Source organism: Bos indicus, chromosome 26, assembly GCF_029378745.1.
Source record: "Bos indicus isolate NIAB-ARS_2022 breed Sahiwal x Tharparkar chromosome 26, NIAB-ARS_B.indTharparkar_mat_pri_1.0, whole genome shotgun sequence".
NCBI classification, from domain to species: domain Eukaryota; kingdom Metazoa; phylum Chordata; class Mammalia; order Artiodactyla; family Bovidae; genus Bos; species Bos indicus.
Genome location: NC_091785.1, coordinates 35,129,030 through 35,147,476, shown reverse-complemented (window position 1 = coordinate 35,147,476; position 18,447 = coordinate 35,129,030). Strand labels below are relative to the sequence as shown.

The window sequence follows — 18,447 nt, the reverse complement described above, 5'->3', positions numbered from 1 at the left end:
GTCACGCAGTCTTGTCCAACTCTTTGCGATCCCATGAATCGCAGCACTCCAGGCCTCCCTGTCCATCACCAACTCCCAGAGTTTACTCAAACTCATGTGCATCAAGTCTGTGATGCCATCCAGCCATCTCATCCTCTGTCGTCCCCTTCTCCTCCTGCCCCCAATCCCTCCCAAAATCAGGGTCTTTTCCAATGAGTCAACTCTTCGCATGAGGTGGCCAAAGTATTGGACTTTCAGCCTCAGCATTGTCCTTCCAATGAACACCAAGGACTGGTCTCCTTTAGGATGGACTGGTTAGATCTCCTTGCAGTCCAAGGGACTCTCAAGAGTCTTCTCCAACACCACAGTTCAAACGCATCAATTCTTCAGTGCTCAGCTTTCTTCACAGTCCAACTCTCACATCCATACATGACCACAGGAAAAACCATATCCTTGACTAGACGGACCTTTGCTGGCAAAGTAATATCTCTGCTTTTGAATATGCTCTCTAGGTTGGTCATAACTTTCCTTCCAAGGAGTAAGCGTCTTTTAATTTCATGGCTGCAATCACCATTGCAGTGATTTTGGAGCCCCCCCAAATAAAGTCAGCCACTGTTTCCCCATCTATTTGCCCTAAAGTGATGGGACCAGATGCCATGATCTTAGTTTTCTGAATGTTGAGCTTTAAGTCAACTTTTTCACTCTCCTCTTTCACTTTCATCAAGAGGCTCTTTAGTTCTTCTTCACTTTATGCCATAAGGGTGGTGTCATCTGCATATCTGAGGTTATTGATATTTCTCCTGGCAATCTTGATTCCAGCTTGTGCTTCTTCCAGCCCAGTACATCTCATGATGTACTCTGCATAGAAGTTAAATAAGCAGGGTGACAATATACAGCCTTGACATACTCCCTTTTCCTATCTGGAACCAGTCTGCTGTTCCATGTCCAGTTCTAACTGTTGCTTCCTGACCTGCATACAGGTTTCTCAAGAGGCAGGTCAGGTGGTCTGGTATTCCTATCTCTTTTAGAATTTTCCAGAGTTTATTGTGATCCACATAGTCAAAGGCTTTGGCATAGTCAATATAGCAGAAATAGATGTTTTTCTGGAACTCTCTTGCTTTTTCCATGATCCAGCGGATGTTGGCAATTTGATCTCTGGTTCCTCTGCATTTTCTAAAACCAGCTTGAACAGCTGGAAGTTCACAGTTCACATATTGCTGAAGCCTGGCCTGGAGAATTTTGAGCATGACTTTACTATCGTGTGAGATGAGTGCAATTGTGCGGTAGTTTGAGCATTCTTTGGCATTGCCTTTCTTTGGGATTGGAATGAAAACTGACCTTTTCCAGTCCTGTGGCCACTGCTGAGTATTCCAAATTTGCTGGCATATTGAGTGCAGCACTTTCACAGCATCATCATAGGGCATTAGGGAATTACAAATTAAAATAATGACTCACCACTACCTATTAGAATGGCTAAAATTCAAAACATTAACACCAAAAACTAGCAAGGATGCAGAGCAACATTTATTGCTGGTAGGAATGAAAAATTGTATAATCACTCTTATAGCACTAAACATAATCATAAAAAACTAAACACACTTACCACACAATCCAAAAACTGTTATCATTGGTTGAAAATTTATATTGATGCAAAAAAAGTTTATAGCAGCTTTATTAATAATTGTCAAAACTTGGAAATAACCAAGAGGTCCTTCAGTGGGTGAATGGATAAACAACTGTACCACATCCATACAACAGAAAATATTCAGTGATAAAATAGGCTATTAAGCCATGAAGAGACTTCAAGGAACCATAAAAACATATTGCCAAGAGAAAGAAGCCAATCTAAAAAAGGATATATACTGTATGATTCCAACTATATATCATTCTGGAAAAGGCAAAGCAATGGAGACAGCAAAAATATCAACAGTTGCCAGGGGCTGGGCAGGGAGAGCAGGAGGTGAGCACATGATTTCAAGGGCAACTGAAACTATTCTGCATGATACAGTGCAGTGGAACATGTCATTATGCATGGTGTAAACCCACCGGACCTACAACACGAAAGTAAATCCTGATGTAAACTATGGACTTTAGTTAGTAACAGTGGATCAATATTGACATCAATTGTAACGAATGTACCAGACTAATGCAAAATGTTAATAATAGACTGGGGATGGGGAACATATGCAGGTATTTGGGCATGCTTGCTTGCTCCCTACCTTTTGCTAATTTTTCTTTAAACCTAAAACTGTTCTAAAAAATAAAGCCTACTAATCAAAAGACAACAAGAAAATAAAGTGATAGTGATAAAAATTACAGCTGCTTTTCCAGATATGATACCTTTACTACAATATATAAACCAACCTCCAGTACCTAATAAGCAGATACTTATTAAAAAATACATGAATTGTAAAATGGGATCTGGATTTCTCACTTTCAAAAGGGATTTGGGATTTACCAGCATGAAGGAGAGGAAGTCTAAAATAAATCCTATAATGTTGTATTACATTATTATGCAGCTTAGACAGATATACAGTAATAAAGATATACACCAATTTCTATAAATAGATACAGATGTATGTTTGTAAATCTCCTGGCTCTATCTTCTGACAGGATCTATAAACAATACTAGAGATCTCTTCAAGAAAATTAGAGATACCAAGGGAACATTTCATGCAAAGATGGGCTCAATGAAGGAGAGAAATGGTATGGACCTAACAGAAGCAGAAGATAGTAAGAAGAGGTGGCAAGAATACACAGAAGAACTATACAAAAAAGATCTTCACGACCCAGTTAATCATGATGGTGTGATCACTCACCTAGAGCCAGACATCCTGGAATGTGAAGTCAAATGGGCCTTAGGAAGTATAACTAGGAACAAAGCTAGTGGAGGTGATGGAATTCCAGTTGAGCTATTCCAGATCCTGAAAGATGATGCTGTGAAAGTGCTGCACTCAATATGTCAGCAAAGTTGGAAAACTCAGCAGTGGCCACAGGACTGGAAAAGGTCAGTTTTCATTCCAATCCCAAAGAAAGGCAATGCCAAAGAATGCTCAAACTACTGCACAATTGCACTCATCTCACATGATAGTAAAGTCATGCTTAAAATTCTCCAAGCCAGGCTTCAGCAATATGTGAACCATGAACTTCCAGCTGCTCAAGCTGGTTTTAGGAAAGGCAGAGGAACCAGAGATCAAATTGCCAACATCCACTGGATCATGGAAAAAGCAAGAAAGTTCCAGAAAAACACCTGCTTTATTGACTATGCCAAAGCCTTTGACTGTGTGGATCACAATAAACTGTGGAAAATTCTGAAAGAGATGGGAATACCAGACCACCTGACCCACCTTTTGAGAAACATGTATGCAGGTCAGGAAGCAACAGTTAGAACTGGACATGGAACACCAGACTGGTTCCAAATAGGAAAAGGAGTACGTCAGGGCTGTATATTGTCAGCCTGCTTATTTAACTTATATGCAGAGTACAACATGAGAAACGCTGGGCTGGAGGAAGCACAAGCTGGAATCAAGATTGCCGGGAGAAATATCAATAACCTCAGATCTGCAGATGACACCACCCTTATGGCAGAAAGTGAAGAAGAACTAAAGAGCCTCTTGATGAAAGTGAAAGAGGAGAGTGAAAAAGCTGGCTTAAAGATCAGCATTCAGAAAATGAAGATCATGGCATCTGGTCCCATCACTTTAGGGCAAATAGATGGGGAAACAGTGGCTGACTTTATTTTGGGGGGCTCTAAAATCACCACAGATGGTGATTGCAGCCATGAAATTAAAAAGGCGCTTACTCCTTGGAAGGAAAGTTATGACCAACCTAGATAGCATATTAAAAAGCAGAGACATCCTTTACCAACAAAGCTCTGTCTAGTGTAGGCTATGGTTTTTCCAGTGGTCATGTATGGATATGAGAGTTGGACTGTGAAGAAAGCTGAGCACCGAAGAACTGATGCTTTTGTACTGTGGTATTGGAGAAGACTCTTGAGAGTCCCTTGGACTGCAAGGAGATAGAACTAGTCCATCCTAAAGGAAATCAGTCCTAGGTGTTCATTGGAAGGACTGATGTTGAAGCTGAAACTCCAATATTTTGGCCACCTGATGCAAAAAGCTCACTCATTTGAAAAGACCCTGATGTTGGGAAAGATTGAAGGCAGGAGGAGAAGGGGACGACAGAGGAGAAGTTTAGAGGGCATCACTGACTCAATGGACACGAGTTTGTGTAAACTCCGGGAGTTGGTGATGGACAGGGAGGCCTGAGGTGCTGCGGTTCATGGGGTCACAAGGAGTTGGACACAACTGAGCAACTGAGCTGAACTGATAAACACATCAAAAAAGTAATAAACATACCCAGTCCCCTAATCTTGTTTTTAAATACAATTATATACTAGTTTCCCTCATAGCTCAGTTGGTAAAGAATCTGCCTGCAATGCAGGAGACCTGGGTTTGATTCCTGGGTCGGGAAGCCCCTGGAGAAGGAACTGGCAACCCACTCCAGTATTCTTGCCTATAGAATCCCTATGGACAGAGGAGGCTGGCAGGCTACAGTCCACGGGGTCTTAAAAGAGTCAGACACGACTTAGCGACTAAACCACCACCAACCAACCATACACTAGATGCAATCAAGGTTCCTTGAAGACATAAATGACTTACTCAAGCAGGGAAACTATAAGATGTAAAAAAAAATTATTTTATGCCTGTGCCAACAAGTATAGAAAGGCACAAGAGTGATTGGGGACGTGTCTAAAGAATACGGAACACTTACTGAAATAGTTCACAGAGGCCAAATCTGGGACACTTTGGGCACCAAAAGAAGGAATAGTAATAGATTATAAAACATTGAATAAAATAAAAATCTATCCTTTCATACTGATATAAGTGAACATACAACTTGGGATATTTATACAGAAAAACATTAGCATACCACCATATGGTAATCATCATAGTAATAACTGTTTCTCACAAGAATTATTAATGGATGCTAAAACTAGTATAAAATATATGGAATCTAGAAAGTGCTGCTGATGAACCTATCTGCAGGGCAGCACTGGAGATGCAGACAGGGAAAAGAGACTTACGGATATGACCGGGGGAGATGAGGGAGAGAGAAAGTGGGATGAATGGAGAGAGTCGCATGGAAACATATGCAATTACCACACGTAAAATAGATAGCCAATGGGAGTTTGCTGTATGACTCAGGGAACTCAAACAGGGGCTACCAAGAGGAGGACAATGGAGTGGGAAGTGGGAGGGAGGTGCAAGAGAGTGGGGACATATATCTACCTATGGCTGATTCATGTGATATATGGCAGAAATCAATACAATATTGTAAAGCAATTATCTTCCAGTTAAAAATAATTTTTTGAAAAAATTTAATGAGAAACTGTGTTTACATAAGCTAAAAGTAACCCCCACAAGGTTATTATTTTAAAAAGAAAATTGTATCTTTACAGAGGAGAAACCTGAAAACACTTTAACCATTACTTTAACCAAAATATAAAGTTAAACTCTACAGAAGGTTCACAGCAGCCTCACTCACAATAGCCCAAAGAAAAAGCAACCCAACAACTGTCCATCAACTGATGAGTGCATTAACAATACGTGGTATATTCGTACAATGGAATATTATCCAGCCATTACAAAGAATCAAGTGCAGAAACATACTACAGCATAGACGAATCCTGAAAAAATTATCCTAAGTGAAAGAAGCCAGATGCAAAAGGTCACATACTGTACATTTCATGGACATGAAATACTGAGAATAGGTAAAACTACAGAGACAGAAAGTAGATTAGTGGTTTCCAAGGGATGGAGGGAAAGGGTAGAGGAAAGAACAGGAGTTCTTTTAAGGGAGAAGGAAATATTCTGAGATTAGTGATGGCAGCATAACGTTATCAATAAACAAAAACCACTGAATTGTAAACTTTAAATGGTTAAAATGGAGAATTTTATGTAACAAGATTTCTTTTTTCCAAAAAAATAGTCATAGAAGAACACATTATACTGTTCTACCAAAATGCAAACTCGGAATATAATCATGAGGAAACATAAGACACACTACTTTTTTAGTATTTCTAAGTATAGTTGAAATCTTTTTTTAAGTTGAAAAAATGGAAAAAAATATCAAATTTATAATTACAGCTGTAAGTTGTAAATGATAATGTTTTGTATGTATCTTATGTGTTAAAACATACGGTGCTTTTGTTATTGCGTTTTAAAGGAACACAATAATAGAGAAAACAACTTCAACAATAGGATAAAAAAATCTGAGGTCTCTGTTACATAAAAGCCTTGACACAGAAGAAAAATGAAGATGTGAGCTCCTGCTACAAGCTCTATAAACACGTACATGCAAAAAACATTATGAGACATCTCATTTAACGAGGCTAAGACATGGAGGCCCTAATGGCCCTGGTACCAAAAATCATCACAGCAAATGTAAAGTCTCTTAGCAAAGGGTAATACCAATAAACAAAACATCCCAAAATACAAAAGGAATCATTTTTGAGAAATGAGAATTTCTACAAATACAGGATGTTTTAGATAATGCTTTGGTGGTACTATATTAAAATCTCAAAAAAATCTCTGAAATCACATATACTTGAAATATGTTTTCATAATGATGTTAATCTGGTTCCATGAAATGATTTCCTATAGCTCCTTAAATTTGATATAATGAGAGTTATTTTTACATTAGAGTATTCAAAGCTGACTCAATGGACATGAGTTTGAGAAAACTCTGGGAGACCGTGATGGACAGGGAAGCTTGGCGGGCTGCAGTCCATAGGGTCACACAGAGTCAGACACAATTGAGCGGCTAAACAATTCAAAGCTACTTAATGAACTATCAAGATTTTGTGATTTCTCTAAAAATGTAACTGTCAGAGGTTTTGGAAAAGTGACACAAGACAATTTCACAAATATGTTATTAGTTAGCAGTATTCTACAAAACACTGATGAACGTGCCATTGGTGTGTTTATCCTTGACAATCTCTCTGCATAATAAGTGTCTGAAATACAGTGTATTTGTATACTATATTTATATTTACATGTACTGTTTTTATGAAAAAGTGAGGGTCACTCAGTTGTGTCCAGCTGTTTGCAACCCCGTGGACTATAGCCTGCCACGCGCCTCTGTCCATGGAATTCTCCAGGCCGGAATACTGGAGTGGGTAGCCGTTTCCTTCTCCAAGGGAATCTTTCCAACCCAGGGATTGAACCCAGGTTTCTCACATTGCAGGCAGATTCTATACCCTCTGAGCTACCAGGGAAGCCCACAATATTTATATATATTTGTATATAGTATATTTGTATACTATATTTGCATATATAATACATTTGTTGAATATATAGCTATAAAACTATTTCATAGGATACATAGATTACATATGTGTATGAATGTATTCAAATTTAGCAGAAACTGTCAACAGGTTTTTCAGAATGCTTCTACCAGCTTATACACACTTGGATAAACCACCTTATAAATTTTAACCATTTAGGTGGATGTGTAGTGATATCTGAGTGTTATTTTAAATTACCTTGTGGTAATTGAGGTTGAGCAGTTTTTAGTATGTGTTTTTGTCGTTTGGATATATTTTTGTTCAAGTTGCTTCCCCATTTTCTACTGAGTTGTCTGACATTTTCTTGCTGATTTGTAGTACTTCTCTATATATTCAGGAAAAGTGACCTTTGTTGACTTTATGTATTGCCAGTCCCTCCTACACTGCAGTTTGCCTTTTCAGTTTCTTAGTGATATTTTTACATGTATATAGTTCAGTTTATCATTTTTCCTTTATTGAGAATACTGTTTAAATTCTATTTTTAAAGTCTTTCTTCACCAATAAAAACAAAGACATTTATCTGTTATCGTCTACAATATTTATTATTTTGTACTCTACACCTAGATTTACATTGATCTGAAACTAATTTTTGTGTATGAGATGTAAAACAGGGCCCTGGATTCATTTATTTCAATTGTATAACCACTAACCCAGAATCATTTATTGAAAAAACAACTCTCTAGTGCCGACTGTGTCCGTACTTAGTCGCTTAGTCATGTTCGACTCTTTGCGACCCTCCAAGCCCCTCTGTCTATGGGATTTTTCAGGCAAGAATACTGGAGTGGGTCACTGTTTCCTCCTCCAGGGGATCTTCCCAACCCAGGGATTGAACCCACGCCTCCAGTATCTTCTGCATTGCAGGAAGATTCTTTACCCACTGAGCCATCAGGAAAGCCCCATGTTATAAAGTTCTGATAAATGTGTAAGTCTATCTGGGGAGTTCCTATTTGCTATAATGGTTTATGTCCCTATCTTTGCAGCAATACTTAATTACTGTAGCCTCACATTCATGAGATCTAGAAGAGAAGACTTTCAGCTTTGTTCTTCTAAAAGCTAGTTTTAGCTATGATTGATCCTTTGAATTTTCATATAAATTTTAAAATAGGCATGTCAACTTCTAAAAGAAAATACTTTCTGCAATTGTGTTTTGGGATTACATTAAATCTAAAGATCAATTAGGACAGAATAGATATCTCTACAATACTGAGTATTTCAATTAATTATCATAATACATTGGGTTGACCAAAAAGTTCACTGGGGTTTTTCTGTAGGATCTTATGGAAAAGCCCAAATGAACCTTTTGGCCAACCCTGTATCTTCCATTTATCTAGGCCTTCAATTTCTCACAAGGTTTTTGAGTTTTCTATGTAAAGATCCTGCATATATGTCATGACATTTACTTCTCACATTTTTGACATCCTAATCTTATATTAATTTTAAATTATCATTTTCCAATTGTTCTTGGTATATAGAATTATATTTTCTTTATATTGATCTTATGTCAAGCAAACTATTACCTATGTATCTTTTATACGTTGTTATTTCCTTTTACTTTAATTGTATTATTGCACTGTCTGGATATTCCAATACAATAGTGAATAGAAACAGTGATAGTAACCACTCTTGTTCATTCCTAACTCTAAAGGGAAATTTTTCAACAATACACTCTAATGTTTGCAATAAAGTTTTTCTTTTATTACATGAATAGTTTACTTCTATTCCTACTGCATTAGAGGTTCTTCATGAATATAAGTTAAATTTTTTATAAACATCCTATGTATTGTTTGAGAAAAATATATGCCTTTATTTCTTTATTTTTTTAATGTGTTAATTATTCTTTCATGAAATTTTATTTAATCTTTTATTCTTAAAGTGAATCCAAATAATGTATTATTCTTTCCATAAATTGCTGGATTCACCTGCTTTTTTATCTATTTTAATGAAAAAAGATAACACTATAATCTCCTTACTGTAATATCTTTTTCATATTTTTGTCTCAAAGTTTTGCTACTCCATAAAACTGCAAAATAATTATTTCTGTTCTCTGAAACTTTGTGAATGACTGGTATTATTTCTATATACTTCTTAAATATCTGGGAACATTCACAAATAAAGTTATCTGGGCCTGGAGAGTTTGGGGTTTTATTTTGTTTTGCTTTGTGTTTGTTTCTTTAATGGAAGAGGATTTCAAGCATAGACTCTACTTCTTTGTTATAAGATTATTCCAATTTTCTGTCTCTTCATGCATCAATTCTAGTAAGTTTCATTTTTCTAGGTATTTGACATGGCCCATTTAATGTTTTTAAATTAACTGTTACTCTCATACAGTTGCTTATCATGTTCATTTATTATCATTTAATGTCTATAATGTCCATAATGTCCGTTTTCATTCTGAAAATTGATTATTTGAGTACACAGCCATCCCTCAGTATCTGTGGGAAATTGGTTCCAGAAGCCTCGCCAATTCCAAAATCCACAGATGTTCAAGATCCTTACATAAAATGGCATACGACCTATACACATCCTCCTGTATAATCTAAGTCCTTTCTAGATTACTTATAACACCTAATACAATGTAAATGCTATGTAAACTGCTGTAAACACAATGTAAATGCTAGGCGAGTAGCTGCTGGTGCATGACAAATTCAAGTTCTGTTTGCTTTTTTGAACTTTCTTTTTAATATTGTCAATCCATGATTGGTTGAACCCACACATACAGAAGGCCAACTGTGATCTCTGTTTCTAAATCTGGGTGGGGATCTATCTCCACAAACAACCAACTTTGCTGATTTTTGATGGCTGTATCTCTATCACATGTTTGTTTTCTATTTCACACTAATTTGTGCTCTATCTCCTATTGTCTTACTCTACATTTATTCATCTTATTCTTTCTTTGAGATTAATCTCCTGCTTATATTCTGACTTCCTGAGGTTAAGCTTAGACCACTGATTTTCAGGCTGTTTAAAATATTTTCTAATAAATGCATTTAAAGTTATAAATGTCTTTATTTGACAGCATCATAATCATCTTGTACTATTATTCAGTACAAATGTTTTCTAATTTTCTGCATAATTTAGCTAACCAATTTTAAGGAGTTTACTAATTACAGACATCCTTTTCTAGTTACTTTTTATTTATTTCACTGTGGTTAATTACTTCGCATGATTTCATTCTTTTTAAATTTCTTTAGACTTGCATTAAAACCCAGTATAAGGTAAATTTTAGAAAAATGTTCCCAGGGTACTTGAAAACAACATATATTCTGCAGTCATAAGATAATATGCACTCATATTTGGGGTTTTTTTGGTAAAAAAAACTCCAAAATTATAAATTGAGCTTTTCAAATCTTTTCTATCTTTACTGGCTTTTAGTGTTCAAGAACTAACAGTTACCAAAATAACTGGGTTTAAAACATCATACCATGATTTGTCCCATCTTCTGTCAGTTTTGCTTTACTTACCATAGAGTTATAAGGTACATTTAAATTCAGAATTATTATATTTTCCAGGCATACGCCTGACTTAAATTCTCATTGGTCTGATAGAATAAAATTCTGAAACAGATGGGAATACCAGACCACCTGACCCGCCTCTTGAGAAACCTATATGCAAGTCAGGAAGCAACAGTTAGAACTGGACATGGAACACCAGACTGGTTCCAAATAGGAAAAGGAGTACGTCAAAGCTGTATATTGTCACCATGCTTATTTAACTTATATGCAGAGTACATCATGAGAAACGCTGGGCTGGTGGAAGCACAAGCTGGAATCAAGATTGCTGGAAGAAATATCAATAACCTCAGATATGCAGATGATACCACCCTTATGGCAGAAAGTGAAGAGGAACTAAAAAGCCTCTTGATGAAAGTGAAAGAGGAGAGTGAAAAAGTTGGCTTAAAGCTCAACATTCAGAAAACAAAGATCATTGCATCTGGTCCTATCACTTCATGGGAAACAGATAGGGAAACAGTGGAAACAGTGTCAGACTTTATTTTTTAGGGCTCCAAAATCAGTGCAGATGGTGACTGCAGCCATGAAATTAAAAGACGCTTACTCCTTGGAAGGAAAGTTATGACCAACCTAGACAGCATATTAAAAAGCAGAGACATTATTTTGCCAACAAAGGTCCTTCTAGTCAAGGCTATGGTTTTTCCCGTGGTCATGTATGGATGTGAGACTTGGATTGTGAAGACTGAGTGCTGAAGAACTGATGCTTTTGAACTGTGGTGTTGGAGAAGACTCTTGAGAGTCCCTTGGAACAAGGAGATCCAACCAGTCCATCCTAAAGGAGATCAGTCCTGGGTGTTCATTGGAAGGACTGATATTGAAGCTGAAACTCCAATACTTTGGCCACCTGATGCGAAGAGCTGACTCACTTGAAAAGACCCTGATGCTGGGAGGGATTGGGGGCAGGAGAAGAAGGGGACGACAGAAGATGAGATGGTTGGATGGCATCACCGACTCGATGGACATGGGTCTGGGTGGACTTCAGGAGTTGGTGATGGACAGGGAGGCCTGGTGTGCTGCGGTTCATGGGGTCGCAAAGAGTCCAACATGACTGAGCGACTGAACTGAACTGAACTGAGTACAATTATACCAACATTCTTTTGTTTCGTGATTGCATAATATGTACCTTTCTTCCACCCTTTACTTTCAATTGCTCTAAATACCTTTATACTTTTTGTATATTTTCTAAGAAGCATATGGCTAGGCTTTAATTTTTATACCCAGTCTAAAAATCTTTAGCTTTTGATTGGAATATTTAGTCTCTTACATTTAGTGTAACTGGAATATTTCCTTCTTCACTTTTAGTGTAATGATGACATATTTGGAGTTAATTAAACCATCTTCCTTTATATTTGTCCCAATTTTATTTTGTTCCCTTTCCATTCCTTTCTTGTTTTCTTTCAAATGCACTAAGTAGTCTTCTTATTCTTCCCTCTCTTCACTTGTTGGACATAGAGTGCTTTTTTGTTACCTAATGATTATAATATAAATCCTTAACTAATTATGTCCACTTTAAATTAGTTTTCTAATTAATTCCCATATAATATGAAGACCTTAGAAATACTGAACAACATTTACCCTTCTTCCTGAGTTATATGCTGCTATTAACAAGCGTTTAAATTTTGATATATTTAAGCCTCTATTACCATTATGAAAGTGAAAGTGAAGTCATTCAGTCATGTCCGACTCTTTGCAACCCCCTGGACTGTAGCCTACCAGGCTCCTCTGTCCATGGAATTTTCTGGGCAAGAGTAGTGGAGTGGGTTGCCATTTCCTTCTCCAGGGGATCTTCCCGACCCAGGGATCAAACCCGAGTCTCTGAGTCACCAGGGAAGCAATTACCATTAAACCATCTTCCTTTATATTTGTCCCAATTTTATTCTGCTCCCTTTCCATTCCTTTCTTGTTTTCTTCCAAATGCATGAAGTAGTCTTCTCATTTTTCCCTCTATTCACTTGTTGGGACATAGAGGGCTTTTTTATAATTACCATTATACTATTTTACAATAAATAATCACTTAGATTTACCCTTTCCATTTCTCTATTCCCTCCAGTATCCAGGATTATTTTTCTTCTACTTCAATAGAATTTTCTTTATTTATTCAGTATTTTCTGTATTACAGATCTGCTATTGTCAAATTCAATTCTTGTTTTTCTGAAAAGTCTATTCTTCGCTTTCATTTTTTAAGGGTTTTTCACTGGGTAATTTTGGACAGATGATTATCTTCCTTCAGCTATTTGAAGACACCATGCCTTCTAGATTCCATTTTTCCAATTAAAAAAATATTATTTGTCAGTCTTAGTGTTGCTCCTTTAAAGAGAATATGTCTTTTTCCCCTCTGGTGGCTTTTCTCATTCTATTTGGGTTTTCATCAATTTTGCAATGATATTTCTAAGTGTATGTTTCTTTGTACTCACCCCTCCATACTCATACACAATCTGTAAGTGGACATCTTTTGTCTTAAAAATTCTCAGGCATTTGAGACTTCAAATAGTGCTCTACATTATTTTCTCAATCCTCTTCTGGACTTCAATCACATGCATGTTACAATATTTCCACATGTCCCTCATATTTCTTTCCCTATTTTTCATTCTTTGTCTTTCTTTATTTCAATATGATCCATCTTCTGTTTCACTAACCTCCCCCTCAGCTATGTCTAACCTGTGTTCAGCTCAGTTCAGTCACTCAGTAGTGTCTGACTCTTTGTAACCCCATGAATTGCAGCACGCCAGGCCTCCCTGTCCATCAACAACTCCCGGAGTTCACTCAGACTCACGTCCATCAAGTCAGTGATGCCATCCAGCTATCTCATCCTCTGTTGTCCCCTTCTCCTCCTGCCCCCAATCCCTCCCAGCATCAGAGTCTTTTCCAATGAGTCAGCTCTTCGCAAAAAGTACTGGAGTTTCAGCTTTAGCATCATTCCTTCCAAAGAAATCCCAGGGCTGATCTCCTTCAGAATAGACTGGATGGATCTCCTTGCAGTCCAAGGGACTCTCAAGAGTCTTCTCCAACACCACAGTTCAAAAGCATCAATTCTTCGGCACTCAGCCTTCTTCACGGTCCAACTCTCACATCCATACATGACCACAGGAAAAACCATAGCCTTGACTAGAATTTGTTAATAATCAATTTTCCAATTCTATAATTTCTACTTGATTATTTAGTAATCAAGTTAGTATAAGTTTCCAGTTGTCTGTCAATATTTTCCTACCTGTAATTCCTCGATCATAAAATCCTAATTATTTTATAATTTCTTTAGGAAACCACCATTATCCTATTGGTATATTTCAAATGGCTGGGTTTTTTTTCATGGCTTTTCTTTTTCTAAGACTTACTATTTTTTGTTTTGCAACATATATTGTAAATGAACTAATTTGAGCCTCTGTATGATACTATTTTACTCAAGAGAGGATTTACTTTTCTCTGTCACCAATTTAGGCCATGGGCAGATCACCATAATCCAATCAAAGAGCATGATGTTTCAAAGATAAGCTTATCCTCACTCTTAGGTTTAGAACTTCAGGGAGCAGACTACATCATTAATAAAAACCTCTCTTCCTTGGCACACCTAGAAATACAACTTGGTCCTCCATATTGATTGACAAAAGTTCTGCTCAGTTTCTCAGGAAGCTTTCAGGACTCACAATTGTTTCCAGAACAACAGTTGTACAAAATGCCAATCATACTTCCTTTGTCATTTACCTCTCCTAAATCTTGACCAACATATTCTTACTGTCTTTATAGTCCTCTCATGCCTTAAAAAGAGGTAATTTCTAATTTTTCTAAGTGGAAATTATAGTCCAGAATAATTAACTTCACCACTGAAAAATAATTTCTCCAAATACACATCTTCTAAAAGTTCAGCAAAGTAGCCTATCTACTAAAATATAATACTGCATTTTATTTAAACTAAAAAAAAAAAAAATTTAATCAGCAAAGCTACTCAAAGGAAAAGTCTTTCATTTTCTTTAATTCTGTCTTCCTTTTTTTTCCAAGTAAAGTAAAAATCAGAATATATGTGTGAAAGTGAAGGGCACAGAACAAATCACAATTCAGTGGAAAACTGTATTTCATTTAAACATATAGTTAATTTCATGTAAGTTTAAAAGAATGTTTAGTATCTTAGAACAAAACACTGGTCTCTTTCCAGATCTTAGAAAAGAAAATGAGTACAACAAAAAGAATCTAAAAAAAGAGTGAATATATGCTTCACTTTGCTGTACACTTAAAACTAACACACCACTTAAATCAATTATACTTCAACTAAAACTTTTAAAAAGAAATAATTGCTGAAAATTTTCCAAATATAATAAAAACTTTAAAAATAGCATATTGGTCAATAAAACTCATATACATAGAAAAATCAATAAATGAAAAAATAACATTTTAAACATAAGAAAAAATTATGGCTGTGAATAAGCAATTCACTAAACAAAAAACACAAGTGCAAATGAACGCATAAAAATATGCTTATTCACTATATCAATCAGGATATGCACATTAAAATATCAGTAGGATACCATTCACATCCATTGCACTGGCAAAAGGAAAATATCCTCATAATTATTAAGTATTGATGGGACTAAGAAGAAACAAGAACACTTATACCCTGCTGGAGGAAGTGGTACGTTATCACAGTGACTCAAAAAGCAATTAGGCTTGCTAAATGTGTCCTAAAGTTGAGGATGTGAATATCCTCAGATACAGCAATTTCACTTCTAGAGATGCACCCTAGGGAAACTCTTGCTTATGTAAAATGACTGGTTCAAGATGTACACTGTAGTATTATTTATAACAACAATAAAAGAAAATTTACCTAAATGTTACAGCTTTGTATTTCACAGGAAATTAGATGATGAAACTGAACAAATGCTTTCAAAATTTACAACTGACAATAAAATATGAGTGTAAAGAAGAACAAATCCCAGTACAGATAATGTCAAAACTCAAAGATATATTGGTAAGAAAACTGCTCTTCTGAACTGCACACAGTATCAGCACTTATGAGTGATTTATACAGAACAAGACTGTCTACAGGACTGGAAAACACTGCAAAGTCAGTCATTTACAGTAAAGATGGCTACAGAGAAAATGCATTATGTAGTGCCTCTGCTACATAACAGACTATCATTAGTCGAAATTAAGATGGGAAAAAAGTCAAGAATACCTCCCTGAAAACATTTAATACACACCACTATTATACAAATATAAAATAGAACAGTGCCCAATTTTCCCATCATACTTCAGCCCAATCTACTCACCAAGTCTTTGGGTTAACTTCATATTTATAAAGGTCATCTACCAATCCATATTTGTTGCCTGGCAATGCTTTATAGCCTCCATGAACATAAATGGACTTTGTTATTTCATCATACACACTGGTATGGCCATATCCCCCTTGAACAATAGCTCCTTTAGTTTCTGGAACAAGCCAAGTGTTTGATGCTATAAGAGAAAGAAGATAAAATGTGAACTTAAATAGTATTTTTAAAAAACTAATATACCACCAAACTACCAACGAGTTCATTCTAATACCACATTTTATGAGTAAAGTATATCTAATAATAATATAAAGTATTAAATATGTGCTAGTTACTATGTCGGGTGCTAAAGACCAAAGGTGATTAAAACTGGCCTCTTTGTAGATTTTAATTAAACTTTGAAATATTGAAAATATCTAATTTTTTTGTATATGCAAGAAAAAACTAAACCTTATTCTCACATATATTTCTGTATCTGTAAATAACCCTGAAAAAAGAAAGATTTAATAAAAGTTTGTGAGAGGTTATTATGTTACAGGCTGAGGTAGTCACTGACATTACAAAGACTAAAAAGATAAGACTCTTGTCTTAACAATTTTTAGCACTGTGCTAGTCTTTTATCTCTTGGTTATAAGTCTCACTATCCCTTCTAAGAGTCCTTTGTATTACTGATAAAAACCTAAAAATTAAATTTCCAAGACTCATTTGACAGCTGTGCTACCATCAGTTTCCAGTAATGAAAGGACTTGGGAGAGAACAGAAGGCAAATGGAAGAAAGACATTCTACTTTCTTTCTTCTCTAGCAGTAGGAACAGGTAGGTGCTACTGGGCAATGGCAGTGGTGGTTTGACAGCAACAGGAGCAGGCGCAGGACTTGCTCAGTGGCAGAAGCGGCATCTACAGTAAGCAGCTCACCTACAAACGTGGTCCTAAGTTCCAGCCCGGGTATGCAGCAGCTCCAGATTTCTGACTAATTCCCTCACTTTGGTGTCTCTAGTACTACTGTAATTAACTCCCTATTTTAAGTCCCATTCTACTTGACCTATCTAGAAGGGACTCTCATTTCTATAGCAAATTCACTGAAACAAGTTCTAATCATATGCAAGAAATGCTTTTAAGAATATGCAAATGAAAAACTACATATCTTTTGGCCTTAAAGGAATTTAGATTATAAAGAGCAACCATATAGAAATCTGTTATTAGTCTTTAAATATCCAATCATATCACACTTGCATCTTCCCTCTAACTTTGTCACCTAAACTTTGGCATTCTAGACAGCTCATTGAAATACTCAAAGCAAGGAACAGAAAATAAAAGTGATGCTTAAAAATTCTTCACATTCACACAATTTTAAGGTAATAAAGAATATAGTTCATCAATCATAAAAAGTCATAAAAGAAGTATCAGAAGGATTTGTTAAAGCCAATTTTACTCAGAGAAAATTAAACATATTTAAAGAAATTTCGGAGTATTCTTGTAACTAATGGGCATTCTTTTAACATTCTTCAACTACTTATTTAAGCTATATATATGTATCTGTGTGTATATATATAGTGCCAAATTGAAGGTTTTCATGTTTTTATTCATTCTCTTTTTAATAAAAGATAAAACTACTTATCAAAAAATATTGTGACAATAAAGAGGTATATAATGCAACAGTGCATGTTACCTTCTCCCCTAGCCCATTATCCAGAGGTATTTTCCACAAATTGTTACATTCAGAATATTTTGAAACTACAGTTCTGAATATTTAATTACAATAGACAAGACAAATATATATGACTTACATGTACATAGATACCTATAAATATTTATACCAAAAAAATCATGCGATTTTACAACTATATTTTCACTTAACAAAACATCTGGGGCATCTTTTCACATCCCATTTATTACTTTCACTTTCATTAGCTAAATTCTATTGTATTGATGATAACTTATTTAAATAATCCTACACAGTGACTCATTAGTGTTTCAGTTTGTTCTTAAAAACAATAATGCAATAAGCAACCTGGCAATCAGCTATAGCACCATTATCTACAGAGTATATATTATGTCTCAGGGAGTATCTCACTAGTTTATCTGATAATATGAAAGCTTTGAAAGTTTACTATTGCTATCCTCTCTTTACAACTAAGGAAATTTAGAGTTTAAAAAATTAACACACCAAATGTTTAAAAGTTGGTGTAGACTAATTTCTCCCTCTCCTTCCCACTAACAAACCCAGTAAACAGTCCCAAAGAAAACCGCAGGAGAAATATGAAAGGTGTAAGGAGGAACGCTGACTCTTAGGGCCTCCAAGACTATAGGATGGATGTCTCATTACCTCCGACCCAACAAAAGAACGCCAGTC

At 35.9% G+C, this 18,447-nt stretch overlaps 1 protein-coding gene across 4 annotated transcripts in view; it reads right to left on the bottom strand.

The window, feature by feature from the left end:
• The window catches only part of ATRNL1 (attractin like 1), an 808,308-nt gene that overhangs the window by 683,817 nt on the left and 106,044 nt on the right, over positions 1-18,447 (bottom strand). For all 4 annotated transcript variants that reach the window (XR_011564298.1, XR_011564299.1, XM_070780901.1 and 1 more), the window contains exon 9: positions 16,095-16,278. Coding sequence is in view for 2 of the 4 variants with exons in the window: in XM_070780901.1 (XP_070637002.1) it covers positions 16,095-16,278 (184 nt within the window). In the remaining 2 variants the exon portion in view is untranslated. The remainder of the gene's footprint in view (positions 1-16,094; positions 16,279-18,447) is intronic.